Raw genomic sequence first — 18,844 nt, 5'->3', positions numbered from 1 at the left:
ACTGACTTGTTTAATTGAAAGGTTTATCTTCAATCCCGGAGATTCTTTTTTTTGCTTGATCTATCCTATTCTTGAGGCTTTCCACTGTGTTTTGTAATTCCTTGAATAAATACTTCATTTCCAGAAGTTCTGTTTGTTTTTTATTTAATATTTCTATTTTTTTGGTGAATTTTTTTCCAAGTCCTGGATTTTTTTTGAGGCTTCTTTGTATTGGGTATCCATTTTCTCTTGCATATCATTGAATTTTCTTACAACCCATGTTCTAAATTCTTCTTTTGTCATTTCAGTGTTCTGATTTTGGTTGGTATCCATTGCTAGAGAGCTGGTGATTCCTTTTGGGGTTGTACTTTCTGTTTGATTCTTCATACTTCCAGAGTTCTTTCACTGATTCCTTCCCATCTGGAGCAACTGTTGATTCTTACTTTTGGATTTCTATTTAGATAATGACATGTCCAGTTTAGTTTCTAAGCCAGTAGGTGGTGCTTGCGGGTAAGAATTGACCACACCTTGTATGATTAGCCAGCAAATGCGGTAAAAGGGTGTGCAAAAAAATAAACAGCAGCACCTTAATAGCTGGGGACTTCAACACCCCTCTGACAGAACTGGACAGATCCTCCAAACACAAAATAAACAAAGAAAAAGTGGACTTAAATAGAACTCTAGAACAAATGAGGCTGACTGTTATTTACAGATCATCTATCCAAACCCCACTGAATATACATTTATCTCAACTGCTCATGGGATTTTCTCTATGATTGACCATATTCTAGGCCACAAAATATGTCGCAACTAATTTTAAAAGAATAGAAATATACCATACATCTTTCAGACCACAGTGGAATAAAATTATAAATCAACTCCAACAGAAACTCTTATCTCTACACAAAGTCATGGAAACTAAACAACATTCTGCTTTAAGATTATTGGGTTAAGTAGGAAATTAAGATGGAAATCAAAAGATTCTTTGAACTGAATGAAAAAGGAAATACAGGCCGGACGAGATGGCTCACGCCTGGAATCTTAGCACTCTGGGAGGCCGAGGCGGGTGGATCGTTCAAGGTCAGGAATTCTAGACCAGCCTGAGCAAGAGTGAGACCCTGTCTCTACCAAAAAATAGAAAGAAATTAATCGGACAACTAAAAATATATAGAGAGAGAAAAAATTAGCCGAGCATGGTGGCGCATGTCAATAACTCCAACTACTCAGGAGGCTGAGGCAGAAGGATTGTTTGAGCCCAGGAGTTTGAGGTTGATGTGAGCTAGGTTGACGCCATGGCACTCACTCTAGCCCAGGCAACAAAGTGAGACTCTGTCTCAAAAAAAACAAAAAAAAGGAAATACAAGTTATTAAAATCTGTGGGACACAGCCAAAGCAGTTCTGAGAGGAAAATTTATATCCATAAATGCCTACATCCAAAAGATACAAAGATCACAAATAAACAATCTAATGAATTATCTCAAAAAAGTGGAAAAGGATGAGCAACCCAACCCCAAACCTAGCAGAAGAAAAGAAATAACAAAGATCAGAGCAGAACTAAATGAATTTAATAAGAAAAAAACTATACAGAAGATTAATAAAACAAAAGTTGGCTCTTTGAAAAAATAAAAAAAAATGACACATCACATGCTAGATTATCAAGAAGCAGAAAAGAAAGGACTCTAATAAGCTCACTCAGGAATGAAAAAGGAGAAATTACAAAGGATACCCCAGAAATACAAAATACCATCTATGAATACTATAAAAATCTCTATGCACATGAACTTGAAAACTTGAAAGAAATGGACAAACTCTTAGAAACACACAGCCTCCCTAGGCTCAAGTAGGAAGAAATAGAATTCCTGAAGAGACCAATATCAAGTATAGAAATTGAAGCAACAATAAAAAATATTCCTAAAAAGAAAAGTTCCTGACCAGATGGTTTCACACCCAAATTTTACCAGATCCACAAAGAAGAACTGGTGCCAATCTTGCTGAACTTATTCCAGAACATCGAGAAGGAAGAAATCCTCCCCAACACGTTTTATGAAGCCAACATAACCCTGATACCAAAACCAGGAATGGACACAACAAAAAAAGAAAACTACAGAGCAATATCCCTTATGAATATAGATGCAATAATTCTCAAGAAAATTCTGGCAAACCTAACTCAGGTGCTTTTCAAAAAAATAATCCATCATGACCAAGTGGGCTTCATCCCAGATGCAGAGATGGTTCAACATACACAAATGTATAAATGTAATTCAACACATAAATAGAAGTAAAAACAAAGACCATATGATTCTCTCAATAAACACAGAAAATCATTTGACAAAATTCAGCAACTTCTTATCATAAGAATGCTTAACCAAATAGGCATAAATGGGACTTACCTAAAAATGATACAAGCCATATATATCACAAACCCTCAGCCAACATATTACTGAATGGGGAAAAATTGAAAGCATTCCCACTTAGAACTGGAACCAGACAAGCTTGCCCTCTATCACCGCTTCTATTCAACATAGTGCTGGAAGTTCTAGCAGAGCAATCAGACAAGAGAAGGAAATCCAGGACAACCAAATGGGGGCAGAAGAGGTCAAAGTATCACTCTTTGCTGATGATGTGATCTTCTATCTAGAAAACCCCAAAGATTCTGCCATGAGACTACTGGAATGGATACACAAATTCAGCAAAGTCCCAGGTTACAAAATCAATGTATACAAATCAGTAACATTCCTATACACCAACAACTGTCAAACTGAGACCAAATGAAAGACTCAATACCCTTCACAATAGCAACAAAGGAAATAAAATACCTAGGAATATATTTAACTAAGGAGGTGGAAGACCTCCACAGGGAGAATTACAAAACACTGAGGAAGGAAATAGCAGAAGACATAAACAGGTGGAAAACCATACCATGCTCATGGGTCAGCAGAATCAACATTGTTAAAATGTCTATACTACTGAAAGTGATCACAGATTCAATGCAATCCCTGTTAAAATACCAACATCATTTTTCACAGATCTAGAGAAAATAATTCTACCATTCATAGGGAACCAGAAAAGACCCTGTATAGCAAAAGCGATCCTAACCAAAAAGAACAAATTGGAAGGCATCAATTTATCAGACTTCAAACTACACTACAAGGCTATAAATAACTAGAACAGCATGGTACTGGCACAAGAACAGGGACATAGAACAATGGAAGAGGACTGAGAACCGAGATATAAAACCATCCTTATATAGCCATCTAATCTTCGAAAAAGCAGGCAAAAACATATACTGGGAAAAAGAATCCTTATTCAATAAATCGTGCTCAGAAAATTTGATAGCCACATGTAGAAGACTGAAGCAGAATCCGCACCTCTCGTCTCTCACAAAAATCAACTCACGGTGGAAAACAGACTTAAACCTAAGACATGAAACTTCAAGAATTCTAGAAGAAAACGTTGGAAAAACTCTTATAGACATTGGCCTAGGCAAAGAAGTTATGATGAGGACCCCAAAGGCAATCACAGCAACAATAAAAATAAATAAATGGACCTTATCAAATTAAAAAGCTTCTGCACAGCCAAGGAAACTATCACGAGAGCAAACAGAAAACCTGCAGAATGGGAGAAAATATTCACATGTTACACAACCGATAAAGGGCTGATAACTAGAATCTATATAGAACTCAGGAAAACCAGAAAGAAAAAATCAAACAACCCTATCAAAAAGTTGGCAAAGGACATGAACAGAAACTTTCCAAAAGAAGACAGAATAATGGCCAAGAAAGGTATGAAAAAATGCTCAACATCTCTAATCATCAGGGAAATGCAAATCAAAATCACAGTGAGATATACTTATCCCTAGTGAGAATGGCCTTTATCAAAAAGTCCCCAAACAATAAATGTTGGCATGGATGCAGAGAGATAGGAACACTCATACACTGCTGGTGGGACTGCAAACTAGTACAACCTCTGTAAAAAGCAATATGGAGATACCTAAAAGAGCTACAAATAGAACTACCATTTGATCCAGCAATCCCATTACTGGGCATCTATCCAAAGGAAAAAAAGACATCCTATAAAAAAGACATCTTCACTAGAATGTTTATAGCAGCACAATTCACAATTCCAAAGATGTGGAAACAACCCAAGTGCCCATCAATACATGAGTGGATTAATAAAATGTGGTATATGTACACCATGGAGTTCTACTCAGCCACAAAAGACAATGGTGATCTAGCACTTCTTGTATTATCTTGGATAGAGCTGGAACCCCTTCTACTAAATGAAGTATCCCAAGAACGGAAAAACAAGCACCACATGTACTCACCATCAAATTGGTATTAACCGATCAACACTTAAGTGCACATATAGTAATATTCATCAGGTGTTGGGCAGATGGGTGCGGGGAGGAGGGGATGGGTATATTCACACCTAATGGGTGTGGTGTGCACCGTCTGGGGGATGGGCACACTTGAAGCTCTGACTCCGGTGGAGCAAAGGCAGTATATGTACCTACACATTTGTACCCCCATAATATGCTGAAATAAAAATAATAAAAATAAATAAAAATGGGTATTAGTTAACCATGGATACCCGTGTTTTCTCCTCCTTTCCCCATTCTCATTCAGCTATAGGTAGGCATATCTGCCATGCTAACTTTCTCAGTGGTTAAGCTATATGGATTATTTTACAGCAGTCTTTTTAAAGTGTGGCTTAGTATTGAAGGTAAAGGCTGCTTTATTTAATTATGTAGGCTCCTCAGTTCCTAGCACAAAGAAGACAGTCAATAAAAAATGCTAAATGAATTAAGAAGCAAGATGCTAATTAGTTCTCACATCTGTGCCTCTGTGCCACCTGAAACACACAAGAAAACTTATAACCAAAAAGTGGGTAAAGTCATCAGCCTTTGTGGAAACAGTACAGACTATATTCATAGGCAATAATAGAGCATGCTATAATTTACTTATTGTGATGTTGTCAGATCTGTCAGTCTCTTACTTCATGCTTCTGGGTTTTGTTTCTTGCTAAAGATCTGGAGAATTAGGCTGTATAACCATTGTCGTAAAAAGGTTGGCTTGGAAACCAAGTGATCCATCAGTTTATCTATACTGGGCAATTCAGCTTTTCTGGAATGCAAATATGTTTGTCTTCACCTTGGGATCCATACTTCCTAATAAGTAATTTTTTTTTTTTTTTTTTTTAGTGATCATCTCGATCAAGCAAGAAATTATTAGTCATCTTAGACGTGGACACCACTCCATAGATGGATTATATGTATTTTACTAAAAATAGATATTCCTAGACAAGACAACAAGCAAACTACTTAATAACATTTATGGAATGGAATGCAACCAAAGCTATACTCCAACTGTATTAGTAAGGTAAGCTCAGCTATTTTAATAAAGACACGCCAAGCATGCAGAAACTTAAAGAACAAAGTTTATTTGTCTCTCTTGTGAAAATGTGGAGTATTCATCTCAGCAGATGGTTCCACCCTACATGATCTTTGAGGGACCCAGATTATTTCCATCTGGGGACTCTACTGTTCAGGGACTTGCCGTCACATGCAGAATCATGTCTTGGCCCTGCCATCCCAAGTGATAGCAAGCAGACGAAAGAAAGAGTATGGAGCAGGCATGCCCACTCCCTTAAGGATCCTAGACAAGAAATATAGAATATCTGACTCACAGAGTGATGGGTAGCTTTGGATAGTCTGTTCCTCAGTAGTAAGATAATTTTAGAAGGATGTGCTGTCATTGGTAAAGCATGTGGATCCAAGATTTCAGCTGTTCTGCACCAGCTCACAAGATGGCAGTGTTCTATTTGGAATAAGTCCAGTGGGTGATAGAATGGGAGGGATTTGAATTTGAGCCAAATGATACTCTTTTTCTGGTTGGCTGAATAACCAAATTGCTATTTCTGTTTGTGTGTGTGTGTGTGTGTGTGTGTGTGTGTGTGTGTGAGAGAGAGAGAGAGAGAGAGAGAGAGAGAGAGAGTGAGAGAGAGAGAGAGAAAGAGGGTGTGGGTTCAAAAAAGAAAAAAGAAAGCTTAGGGTAGAGAACCACGTTTTCCCAGGAAAACACACTTGACAATTGAAAGATGGAGAAGTACCCACAGGCTTCACTACTGATCTTTTGGCTTCAACTGAGCTGTGAGTAGGGTTCCTACAAAGGGTCAGGGACAAACAGAAAACCTGAGGATTGATCCTCAGTAAACTAAGAAGGGAAAGTAGAATTATTCTGACTTACCTGGGAGCCCTATGGTCCTGATGGAGAATAATTATTACTTTTTTCTACACAGGGGTGAGCAGTGAAGACAAGGTGATACAGAGCCCCTCATCTCTGGCTGTCCATGAGGGAGATAGTGCAACTCTCACCTGCAATTATGAAGTGAGTTACTTTCAAAGCCTACAGTGGTACAAGCAGGAAAAGAACGCTCCCACATTTCTGTTTACACTAACTTCAAGTGGGATCGAGAAGAAGTCAGGAAGGTTAAGTAGCATATTAGATAACAAAGAACTTCTCAGCACCCTGAACATCACAGCCACGCAGACCAGAGACTCAGCCATCTACTTCTGTGCTGTGGAGGCACAGTGCTCCCCCAGCACCTGCAGCCTGTACCCAAACGCTGCAGCTGATGCTCTGCAACTGTAAGATGGGGAGCTTACGAAACTGCGCAAAAATCAGCTGTAAGGAAAAGTGGCTGTTGGTCAAGATCCTTGTGCCCATGTTGACAATTACTTATGCAGTTTACTGAATGAGTCAAATCATTGCATTCACTACTTTCTCTGTGCTTTTCTGGGGATTTAACATAGCTAATATTTCTAGAAGGTCACTGGTAGGATGCCAACTCCATTACCACACCATTATGACCTGTGGTAGAAAGAAAGCCCTTTTATCAGATGGTACAGGCAACCGGTACGTGCACTACCCATCAGGGACTCTGCCCAACAGTTAGGATGTTTCATCTTCCCACCCAGAACAGACACATAGGTAGAGTTCTGTCTGAAACTTTTCCTGTTGGAACTATTAGCAAAGAACAAAAGGTGGGAACAAGCAGATATTGTTATTTTATTCAAACCAAGGCATTTCCTTCCCACTTGGCAGTATTCTTATTTATTCTTTTGATTTTAGGATTGCTGCCTATTCTGGGCACTTTGTAAAAGCGGTGATAGGATTTTCTCAAGATATTACCCATTAATTTGAACACTTAGTACCTTAAGCAGCCTCCCAAAAGCAAAGAGTTAGCTCAAGTAAATTATGCAAAATTAACATAAACTTAGCTTAGTTACATTATGGTATAGTCTTTCAATGAATTCTATAATCATATACATTGTATTTACAGAGAATTTGCAAATGGAAGTTACTGTTTGTTGGAAGCAAATACTATGTGTCTTGTACTTTGTAAATATTACCTTGTTGAATTCTCAAAATAACTCTGAGGCATCATTAGCATTATTTTTAGTTAACAGGTTAGGAAATGCATACTCAGAAAGATTAAGCTCCCCTCAACCCTGCCCCAGACAAGTAGCTAAAAGAATCTGAAATCAAGTCTGACTCCAGATGCTATGCTTTCTCCATTATATGTCCCACGTTAAATATTACAGGGGAAGAAATTTACCCACAGTATGACCACAATCATGTACAAAAAATGTATACAAAGCACTGGAATTACATGTGTTTAACATGTCAATAGAGTAACATATTCACAATAAAATGTGAATAAAATAACACCAAAACATTTGCATCAGTATTCATTGTCTTCGATTACTGGACATAAGACTGTTTATTGTTTTCCTGCTTTATAATGTTCTTTATTTTTCAAATTGTGTACCATGAACTCAATACTAAGCATTATTTTAGAACTAGAAAAAATACAATATGCTTCATTTTATTTTTATTTTTTTTAATTGTTTAAGATCTTTATTAACATGTGCTTGCAGTCTGTTGACTTTTTTGAAAAAAAATCAAGTTGTAAACTTTTATTACAAATTAAAAATGAAGTTCTTAAAAATCTCAACTTGACCAGATATGAAACAATTTAAAAACCTTTAAAGGCGTATTGAGAAAAACCAGGCCTTTTTAAAAAACACGTTTGTTATTACCAAAAAAGACGTCTTTAGGTAAAAACAATAAAAACCCCATGCTGCATAGATAATGCAGATAGTTCTAGTTATCTGGTCAATGAGCAAAAAGCAAGCACTTAAGGTCTTCAGCTCCAATCTTTCGTTCATTTCTTATTGTTGGAATTTCATATTCATTTATTCTTGTTGGATGACTAAACCGGACGATGGCAGAGATGGTAAGCCAGCATTTACTCAGCGGACGAATTCTCAGCTGGTGGATTGGCCACTTTTGTCTTTTTGCCATCTTGTGGTTTAGAGTTTTCTGGGCGTCTGCGTTGGTAATTGAAGTTGTGGCGGTACGGACGTTGAGGCGGCTGCTGACCTTGGGTCTCATCTCCTTGATTCTCTTTATCCTCTTCATTGCTGTCCTCTCTGGGCTGTCTTTGGCGAGGAGGGCCCCTGCGGAATCGTGATCTATAACCCCGATACATATTCTGTCTTACTGGTGGTCTACCTTGTTCTCCTGCACGGTGGCTGTCAGCACCCTCCATCACTCTCCCCTGCACGGGAGGGTTGGAACACTGCGGTCCACGCCCACAGGGTCTCCGCATGTAGTAAGGTGGGAACCTTCGCCTGCGGTAGGGCCGGCGTTGTTGGGCCTGGCCTTCAGGAGCACTCTCCGATCCCTCATTCTTTTCCCCACTCTCACCATTCTGATAATCCTACTGGCAATTGCGTGGAGGACCCCTGCGACGTGGATGGCGTCTATTATGGTTACAGTCTGCTGCATATTTACTGCCTTGAACTGGATTCCACCAGGGCCTGTGACATTTACTGCCTCCGCACCCTTCTCTCCTTCAACAACACCAAACTCCACAGTCTCCCCATCTCCACCGCGAAGGCACTTCCTGGGGTTATTCTTCTTTATGGCAGTCTGGCGTACAAATACATCTTCCTTGGTGTCATTCCTGTTGATGAAACCATATCTGTTTCTTACACTGAACCATTTTACTGTCCCCAAAACCTTCGTTGTGATGATCTTCTTGTCCCCCGGGGGCAGGCGCCGCCGATGTGAGGCCGCCCGGGCCACCGCTCCCTGGCCACCGCTCCCTGCGCCGCTGCCCGTGGTGCCGGGCTTGGAGTCGGCAGCGCTGAGGGCCTGCGGCGGGGAGGCGGCGGCAGGGGGCAGCTGGGTCTCGGCCTCGCTGCTCATGGTTACGGTGATGGTGACTTGGGCCGGCTGCGGCAGCTGCGGCTCCTCCCGGTGTGTGGTGGTAACTAGGCCGGTGGCGGCGGTGGGGCTTCACAGGGCTCCAAAATGCTTCATTTTAAAGTACCAAAATCCAAGTAGGCTGAAATGGTGTTACATGATTATTATATGACACTCACAGTTTAGCTCAATTTCAATGAGAATAGACATAACGTGCATGGCGCAATGATACAGCATTAAAACAAGGTTTTTGATTGGTAGCTCTTCGAAGCACTGTAGACTAATGCTCCCTTAAATTGGAAATGTTTTCAAGTTATAAAGAGACCTACTTGTCCTAATAATTTATTTTAACAACTGTCCTATAAGTAGAGAGCTTTACTATCCCGTCTCTGTGTAGGAAAGTACAGGCAGTAAAGGCCACCTGGGCTCCTGTGTTTGTTAGAAAACGCACTGCAAATCCAGCACAGCTCAGGTTTCAGTGCCCAGGAAATGTGGATATAGTTTAAGAAAAGGGCAAGTAATAGTTCAAAGAGTTTAAGAAAAGGGCAGGTAATAGTTCAAAGAGTTTAAGAAAGGGCAGGTAATAGTTCAAAGAGAAGGAGAGAAATGGCATACAAATTAATAGAACGTCCTGCCATTTTCAGCCTGCAAAGACCTCTGTCCATTTTCTTTTCTTCTCTGCTTTTCGTCTACACCAAAACACAGAAATGAGGTAGTGGATATGGGAGGAGAATCTGACTTTCATTTATTTAATGCTACAAAATGGAAGCGGGAAATCCTCTGTAAGACACCCGACTGCTTCTGGCCCTGGGATATTTGGAGTTCACAATTTAGAAGCTAGAGATCCAGCTGTCCTGAGGGGGAGGTACAGCTGGAAGGGGAAATTTCTTTTTCGCTGTTCCCTGTTTTCAACTTTAAGAAGAACCAAACAATTTGCATCTTAAAAGATTAACCTGTTGCCAAAACAACATTCATTGTAAGATTAAATATTCATTTGTTGTAAAAGAAAAAAAAAAGTACCTATAAACTCAACCTACAGAAATCACCACTGTGTAGCATTTTACTTTCCATTTCACCTGTGCCAATGAATATGAAAAAATAAATCTTGGGGACTTCAACGAGTGTTAAAACATCTACGTCGTTCAGTTGAGCTCCTCCCACATTAGACTTGTGAGTCATGATAAGAAGCTTCTAAAACTCATCTTGGTGACTTGATTATAAGATGCCATCAGTTTGAAGCAGCCACTAACTGATGTGAGGTCCTAAGCCAGGACTCCAGAAGAAATGAACAGCAAGTTTATCTTCACTTCACTTCTAGCTCTAGCCCTTCCAGGTAACAGTCCTGTCCTGCACCTGGAGCTGCCCCCCTGGCGGAGGCAGCTGCTTTGACACTGTGGCTGACATGTATTTTATGTTGCAGGGCCTGGGGGAGCAGACTGGATCACATCTCAGGAGACAGAAGTATCTAGAACAGAAGGGGAAACTGTGGATCTTGTTTGTAATTATGGTACACCTGGGAGCTATGCTTATCTCTACTGGTTTCGACAGTATCCAAACCAGGCACCGGAATACGTTCTCCACAGAGGGTGGGGATACTCTGGAAAAGGAGATGCCAATTTTGCCAGAGAATAAAGGTTTTATTCTAAGAGTACAGCAAATATGATAAATTTGTACATCAGAAACCTTGTTCCTGCAGACACTGCCCTGTACTACTGTGCTCTGAGAGGCACAAAGAGAACACCTCATAGGGGAGCTGTACAAAAACAGCAATGCACAGGAAGAAGAACGTGGCACACACATAACCACACTGAAGCTTTTTTTTTGCAAGAGACATCATGGCAGTTGGGAGACACTGGATCAGGAGAATTCTGTCTAATAATAGCTATGTAATTGTAGGCAAATAGCTTAAGATTTTAGAATTTCAGTTTCCTGAAATTAGATACAGCACCTCTGCTTTGTAAGCTGTTACGAGACATTGGTTTAACACTTGGGTTAAGTGCCTGGCATCATGTCCTAGATGCTCAGCAAATGGTATCTATTGTTTCTCTCTCTCTCAACTATTTTGGCCTCAAAGAGCCTTTCTATCAGTATCTGAGAATCTCGTATATACCCTACTAGAGAAAAAAAAATTAAAATCCTAAAACATAAGTCCAGGACCTAGAGAAGTCTTCCAGCCCCGGAGATCCAGCTTTGAAGTGCATGCTCAGCAAGTCCAGCAATTAGAGGACAAAGGGGCCCTGAGGCTTCTGAGCTCATGGCCCTGGGCAGGTGGGAATTTCTCATGGTGGGAAGAAGAACAGGGGAGAGTTCCTCACAAGACTAAAGGGAAGAGAAAGATGTTCAGTGTGAGGTGGGTGGTGGGTAAGGAGAAAAATTGCTGTGATGACTATTGCCGTGGTTCTATGCCAGCTCTGATCTGCCCAGGTGGAGACGAGAGGGTACGGAAGATAGTGGGATCCTTGGCCTGCCTGCCAGCCAGAGCAAAACAGCACCTGCCACCTACTACACTGATACGAGCCATGCTTGTGATTCCTACCATTTAATGCAGATCTGGGCAAATCCTAGCGTCTTTGTTTGGACTGGTGATAAGTCAAAGAGGAAGGAAGATTTAGAGCCTTCCTCAACACAAAGTCTGCGGCAGCACCGGCACCTTACTGCTTCCGGGCTGGACATCTCAGGGCCCGGCAGTTCCCAGGGAAGCCTGCACCCCGCTGCCTGCTGAATAACTGCACCAATCACTGGGGGAGCCTGGGACTAAGACAGCAAATGGGACCTTCAACAGTATTTTCTTTTACCAAAAAAGTCAAAAATACTGTGACTAAAAAACAATTTACAAAGATCCACTTAAAGCTAACTTTTTAAAAGACAAATCAAACTACGGAGAGACTTTTTCATGAAAGCATAAAATAATTGAAGGAGAGTAATATGTAGTTTCACTTAGCTTCTGTCTGTGGGGAGTTATTTTCACATCCTGTTGGTAGCAACACTATGTATGGGTACAACACTTCACACAGTGAATGACTTGGAAAGGGATGTTAAGATTCATTAAAGAGTTTATACCTTTGCACTGCTTGGTACTGAATGGATACCTTTGATCTATTTCTCAGAATTTATATGAAGGACTAATTTTAAATAGGAAAAAAACTTCTAGGCAAGAAGATATTCTAGTAAGAAGTTTTCAACCATTTAGAGGAATTTGGATAGCAACTGGACTGGGTGCTCTACAACCAATACTCTTGACATAAAATTAAGTAAAATATAGAGTCCATATCATACCCATGCTATTCTCACACTAATATCAGACAATTGAAGCACGTAGATAAAAACTGAAAAGTTTTATGCAAAAATAAAAGTACTCTTTCTTAGCATTTTATTTTTTCATGAAATAATTGTGAACCTGCTTCTACAATAAATAAAAATTTCAAAAGTCTCTGAGCTCCAAATTTTGTAGCTAGTGTTAAACAACCAAGGACACTTCTCAATCCCACCCCTGTGCCTGGCTGTTCTCCCTTTCTTGGACCCTGGGACACCAGCTTTCTGATTCACTACCCCCCAATTTCTCTTCCTTCATTCTTCTCCAAGACCTGCCAACAGAGCCTCCGTTGAAAAATTCTTTGTGTCTCAAACCTATCTTTGGTATGGGCAAGTAAGAAAGAACTACCTTCAGCTCTTTTCTCTTTTCTCTGCGGTAGACTCAGAAAGCGGAAGATTGAGCTGATTGTTCCAAAAACTCCAAATTCTCCATTACATCTCATGGGAAACCAACTCCAGTTTCAAAGAAGGAAGATTAGGTAAAGCTATAGCCTCACATTGAGTTTTGTCTTTCAGTTGTTTAAAACACCTGAGTATTTTATACTTATAAAAGATGAATGCCTTGTCATTTTTAAAAAGTTGGAACATTACAGATAAGGCTTAAGTCCTCTCTGCTCATGTCTTCATCTTGTCTCTTTTTTCAAAGCTAAATGTTGCTTTGGGTTTGTAATTTACATTTTAGCCCTTATATCATAATTAATATGGACATATATGTATGCATATACTCACAAAAAATATATACTATTATTTTGTGGCATTTTTACATAAATGTCAACATAACTATATGTTTTTCTACACAATTTTCTTTTATTTTACTCAATGAAAGTTATTTAAAACTAGCCAGGATGATAGATGGAAATCATCTCATTTTCTTTTAATTCATGAAAATAAATCATTCTATCAATGTGCTATATTGTATTTAATAATACTATCAGTAACAATACTATTTCTCCATAAAGTAGAAAACTAAGGCTCAGAAATATTAATTTTCCAAGGTCATACAACTAGTAAGTGGCAGAATGGAACATAAATCAAGCCTTCTGACTTCAGTTCGAGGGTTCACCTAACTTCAGTCTAAGCTTTCCTTGTTTCTCATTTTCAACATGCTTAGTGGCTAAGAGAAAGGTTTTCTTTGCAGAAACCCTATCTCCCAAGCACATTCGAGTATATGGATTCTTACTCAAATTGCCACTCTTTGTTCTTATGGCTATTGGGGAAGAAAATAGCAAAAACTTCTCTCCCCCATATTTGAAAACTTTCCACTGATGCAACACTATGGTTGATGCCAATGTTTTCCTTCATTCCTGTCTCTCCAACCAGAGAAGTATATCTGTATTTAAAAACCCAACAGAGGCCAGGTTGAAGGCTGAGGTGGGAGGATTGCTTAAGCCCATGCATTTGAGTCCAGCCTGGGTAACATGCCTCTAAAAAATAAATTTTAAAAATAAAATACTCAACAGTGGGAATCCAACCTGATATTTGTTTTCTACTAGGAAACAGAGCAGACATTAAGTTAAGGTAACTATGAAGAGTCAGGACATGACGGACAGTCTGCAGGATCTACAGAAGCCCCGTTTCCCGCTGGGTGGCTGCAGCGCTACACAGCTCCAGCGCTCTGCATGAGGCTGGCTGTGCACACAAGCAGAGCTGAGCCCTGGGCATTGGCAGAACAAGACACATTTAATCAGGGAGATGAGAAGTCCTGTTAACATGTACTGCCCCAGCCTGCTGTGGCCAGTTGTGGCCTCCACCTTACCCAGTAGGGACTGATTAACTGAGGGAGAATGGACACCTGGGGAGTATCTGAAAAATGCTTTGGGCCAGGGAGAGAAAAAGAGTGATAGAAACCAGGCTGTGCTTTCTTTTGTTGCCAGGGCAATCTTCTTAGGAGGTGGGGGCTTCTACACAAATCTATTCAGGATCATCTCGTTGTGAGTCAGAGATCAGATCCGTGTGGTTGTCTGTTGTTGATGTTGTTTTTATTATTTCCTCAGAAGGATTCAGCAGGACTCAAAGTGACATTCAGTTCCAACCTGAGATCTTCACACAAGAAGAGAAGTTTGTGGCTCTGAACTACAAATACTTTGCAAATAATCCACCTTATTTTCTTTCTTAGCTTGGGCAGCATTACAGTGGGGAAATCACGTGATTTCTCAAAGTTCAGGAGCCTCCAGGAATACCAGGAATGAATAATTTTCTGTGAACTTGCAGAAAGTAACGAAGACTGTCATTGTCACTATCCAGTTGTGAGGCCAAGAGATTTAGGAGAGTATTTCTGTGTACTCAGAATACCCACAGTAAGAGGAAAATAAAAACTGTTGTTAAAAAATTTTAAAAAACCCTCAAAAATTATACTTCAGATTCACCTGCTGCAGGGACTGGGGGAGATCCACAGACCCTAAACTGAAAAGATTAGACACTGTGGGCAGCATTATGTAGTAGGGAGAGGAAAACGGGTAACTGTGTTACAGGGAAAACCATCTCAAACTGTATTCACTGAGCAGTGCTTTCAATCCGCTGTCCTTAAATTGACTCTCATCTTCAAATTTTAGCAGATAAAAACACAGTATTTTCTTTGAATCTAATTATTTTTCTTTTTTTAAAAAAACTTTTTATTTACTATACTTCAAATTATAAAAACAATACTGCTGTTGTAATAAGTGAAACAATAAAAAGATATATAAAGAAAAAGTTAATCCTCACTCCGCTGCTCTCTTTCATCCCTACTGAGGTAAAGAGTGTTAATAACCTGCTGAGTGTCTTTTCCCACCTTTCTTCCTGCTTATCTAAATTGAGGCAAACATATCTCCCAGTGAGATCAAACATTTGTTCATAAGTTTATGGCCAATTGGATCTTTTCCCCTGTGAATTTGCCTTTTACCTCTTTATTCATTTTTCTTTTAGGTTATTTATTTTTCATTAAAAATGCATGCTAGAGATGTCAAAATTTCTTTGTCATTTCCCCAGTCTATTGCTTGTTTTCTGGCTTTTATTTATAGTATGTAGCATGGTATTGTTTGCCTTTTAATATAGTTCAAATTTTATATAGTTAAATATGCCTGTCTTCTTTATAGCCTCTGCATTTCTACCATACTTAAGAATAATCCAAGTTTATACAAATATTCTTAGATTCTTAGCCAATAGTTTTATCATTTTGGTTTTTACAATAAAATCTTTCAACCATCTGGAAATTGTTTATATATATATACAATCTATTTTCCACTATGGCAATGGCTTTCTCATATTTTATGTTCCTTAAACATAACCAAATAATAAGTCCATGTTAAGAACTTTATCTACCTCCAGACATTACAGAATAGTCTAAGAATCATAGCAGAACTGGGCGCTGGTGAGAACGATCATTAAATTCCCCAGTGCCAGTTTAAAAGAAGAAATTATTGGCCATTCCACTGGGGTGAGAGAGGCCAAGCAGTTTGACTGATATTAACAAAAGAGATATTAGAGGGGGAGCTGGGAGCAGCAAGATGTGACCTTTTGGGGAAACACAAATATTGTGCAGAAGGGAGGAAGGTGCTTAACTTATCCTACCCAACTTCCTTCCTGTATGACTGGAGGCACCACGTCCAGCCTTCACCCACTTCACTGAGTTGAGGTCTGGCTATCACCATGTGTCTGGAAAACAACCAGCTTCTGAACTGGCCAAGTGTCTCAGTGGCAAAGAGATAAAAGGCAAGGCAAAGACAGCAGAGAAAAAGCAAGTGCAGTAGCTTATATTCCCACCTTTTACTGAGGCAATTTTCCATGGATTTTCTATGGGTTTAATGAATGTGTCTAGGTTTGGGCCAACTTGCCTGAATCCATCCCTGCCGCCAAAGAGCCACCACTTAGTAGGAGACTTGCAGCAAGAGGCTGGATTGGTCCCATGTGAGCTTGGTGAGGAGGAGGAGTTCAAACCTTAAGCTGATCACCCTTTCCAGGAAACTGTGCAGGTCGAGGACTCTGTAGGCCCCTGGGGAAACCACCAGCACACCATCGTGAGAAAGCACGCATGTGGATATCCGCCACGGAGGAGTCCACTCTGGCCAGGCAGAGATAAGAACCACAGGAAGAGGAAGGAACCTCTCCACCGCAATGTGGATCAGTTCACGTCAGGGAACAGCAGTCTGAACAAGGAGGAAGACAAGGCTACTCAGCCCAGGAGAGGGTGAGAGGAGGGTCCCTTTTTCTCTCCCACCTCTCTGCCCAACATCTGAGGGCTGACGCGGTTTTGTCTAAAAGAGCAGCGCACCCATGGTCACTCCAGCCCCTGGAGCCTTCCCACTGGGTGTGGGTGAAGGGCAGAGCTTTGGCTCTAAAATGCTAATTAAAGATCAAAATGAGCATACGAATAGTTGGTACAAAACTGCTTTAATAAGTAAAAGAAAAAAAAAGGATAACCTGTTTCCCAGTGGAAAAGAGATGATTGATAAAGCCAAGCAGAATATTAGCGATTAGTGAGAAAAAGGAAAACCATTTCATGTTTATATCCTATGGCTTGAAATGCTCCAGTCAAACCAGTAATACTTGGATCTCTTCTGGATTTTCCTATGTTCCACTTACTGGCTTAATCCTGCACCTATATCATATTGTTTAATTTAGAGTAGCTTAGAGTAAGTTTTTATGTCATAAAAAAAAATCTCGTTTTAATTTTTTTTCAAAATGTATTTGACAATTCCTAGATATTTGTTCTGTCTTATGTATTTTGTCTGGTTCAAACAAATAGAATTCTTTTTTTTTCATTTTATTTTATTTTTATTTTTAGAGACAGAGTCTCACTCTGTTGCCCAGCTAGAGTGCCGTGGTGTCAGCCTAGCTCACAGCAACCTCAAACTCCTGGGCTCAAGCAGTCCTCCTGCCTCAGCCTCCCGAGTAGCTGAGACTACAGGCATGCGCCACCATGCCCGGCTAATTTTTTCTATATATTTTTAGTTGTCCAGCTAATTTCTTTCTATTTTTTTAGTAGAGACGGGGTCTCGCTCTTGCTCAGGCTGGTCTCAAACTCCTGAGCTCAAACAATCCACCTGCCTTGGCCTCCCAGAGTGCTAGGATTACAGGCGTGAGCCACTGCGCCCAGCCTAACAAATAGAATTCTGATTGGAACTTCAATAGAAGTTTGATGTTTTAGGACATATTTTCCTACACAAGAATGTTATATTCCTGTCCACTTATTCATCTTATTTTAGTTCTTTAAGAGTAAGTTTTGTTTGTTTCTTAAAGATCCTCTACTTTTTTTCATTAAATCAATTGCTAAATATTATATGGTCCATGCTTGTATTATAACTGGAATTTTTCTCCATTTAGAGAAATTTATTCCATAGAGAAAATTTACCGATTTTTCTCTAATTGTTCAAGAGCCAGCAATTTGTGTTACTTGTTTGTTTTTAAAAGTACTATGACCAAAGTGACAAATGCATGTTTTTTTCAAAAGCCTAAATAGTACAGAAAAGTTTGTATTACAAATCTAGTTTCCTATTTCTCTCCAACTTTCAATCCTTATTAGTAAAATGTATCTACTTTTAACTCTTTAGATCTTGTGGTGGCGAGCTCCATATTTCTAAATAATATGCTTTAAAAACTACTTGCATTGTGAATTTTAGATGTTACCTATTAACTTTTGTTTTTTTTTTTAAATAGACTTTATTTTTTAGAGCAGTTATAGGTTCACAGAAAAACTGAGCAGAAAATAGAGAGTTCCCATACATTCCCAACCCCCACACACCCCAGCCTCCCATACTATGGACATCCCCCACCAGAGTAGTACACTTGTTGCATTGATGAACCTACAACGACACATCATTATTACCCAAGGGCCATAGACTACAACATAGCTCACTATTGGACTGGATGGCGTGTATTCACCATTACAATATTATACAGAGTAATTTCACTGCCCTAAAAATCCTCTGTGTTCTGCCTTTTCACCCCTCCCTCCCCCAACTCCTGACAACCACTGATCTTTTTACTGTCTCCATGGTTTCCTTTGTGAAAATGTCACAGAGTTGGAATCATTCAGTATGTAGCCTTTTCAGATTGGCTTCTTTCACTTAGGAATACACATTTTTTTTTTTTTCAAGACAGAGTCTCACTCTGTTGCCCCGGCTAGAGTGAGTGCCGTGGCATCAGCCTAGCTCACAGCAACCTCAAACTCCTGGGCTCAAGGGATCCTTCTGCCTCAGCCTCCCGAGCAGCTGGGACTACAGGCATGCGCCACCATGCCTGGCTAATTTTTTCTATATATTTTTAGTTGTCCGATTAATTTCTTTCTAATTTTAGTAGAGGCG

At 39.8% G+C, this 18,844-nt stretch overlaps 1 pseudogene and 1 gene segment (V, D, J or C); one reads left to right on the top strand and one right to left on the bottom strand.

Annotated features, from left to right (window-relative positions):
- The first annotated feature begins 6,032 nt into the window (after positions 1 to 6,032).
- On the top strand, positions 6,033 to 6,629 carry LOC105814409. The segment is given in 2 exon segments: positions 6,033 to 6,127; positions 6,277 to 6,629. Coding segments are annotated over 2 exon segments (405 nt in total).
- Positions 6,630 to 8,289: 1,660 nt separating this feature from the next.
- Positions 8,290 to 9,269, bottom strand: LOC105814154 (annotated as a pseudogene).
- Between the last annotated feature and the right edge of the window lie 9,575 nt (positions 9,270 to 18,844).

Source organism: Propithecus coquereli, unplaced genomic scaffold, assembly GCF_000956105.1.
Source record: "Propithecus coquereli isolate 6110/MARCELLA unplaced genomic scaffold, Pcoq_1.0 Scaffold3, whole genome shotgun sequence".
In the NCBI taxonomy this organism is placed as follows: Eukaryota; Metazoa; Chordata; class Mammalia; order Primates; family Indriidae; genus Propithecus; species Propithecus coquereli.
This window is presented reverse-complemented; position numbering and strand designations above follow the sequence as displayed.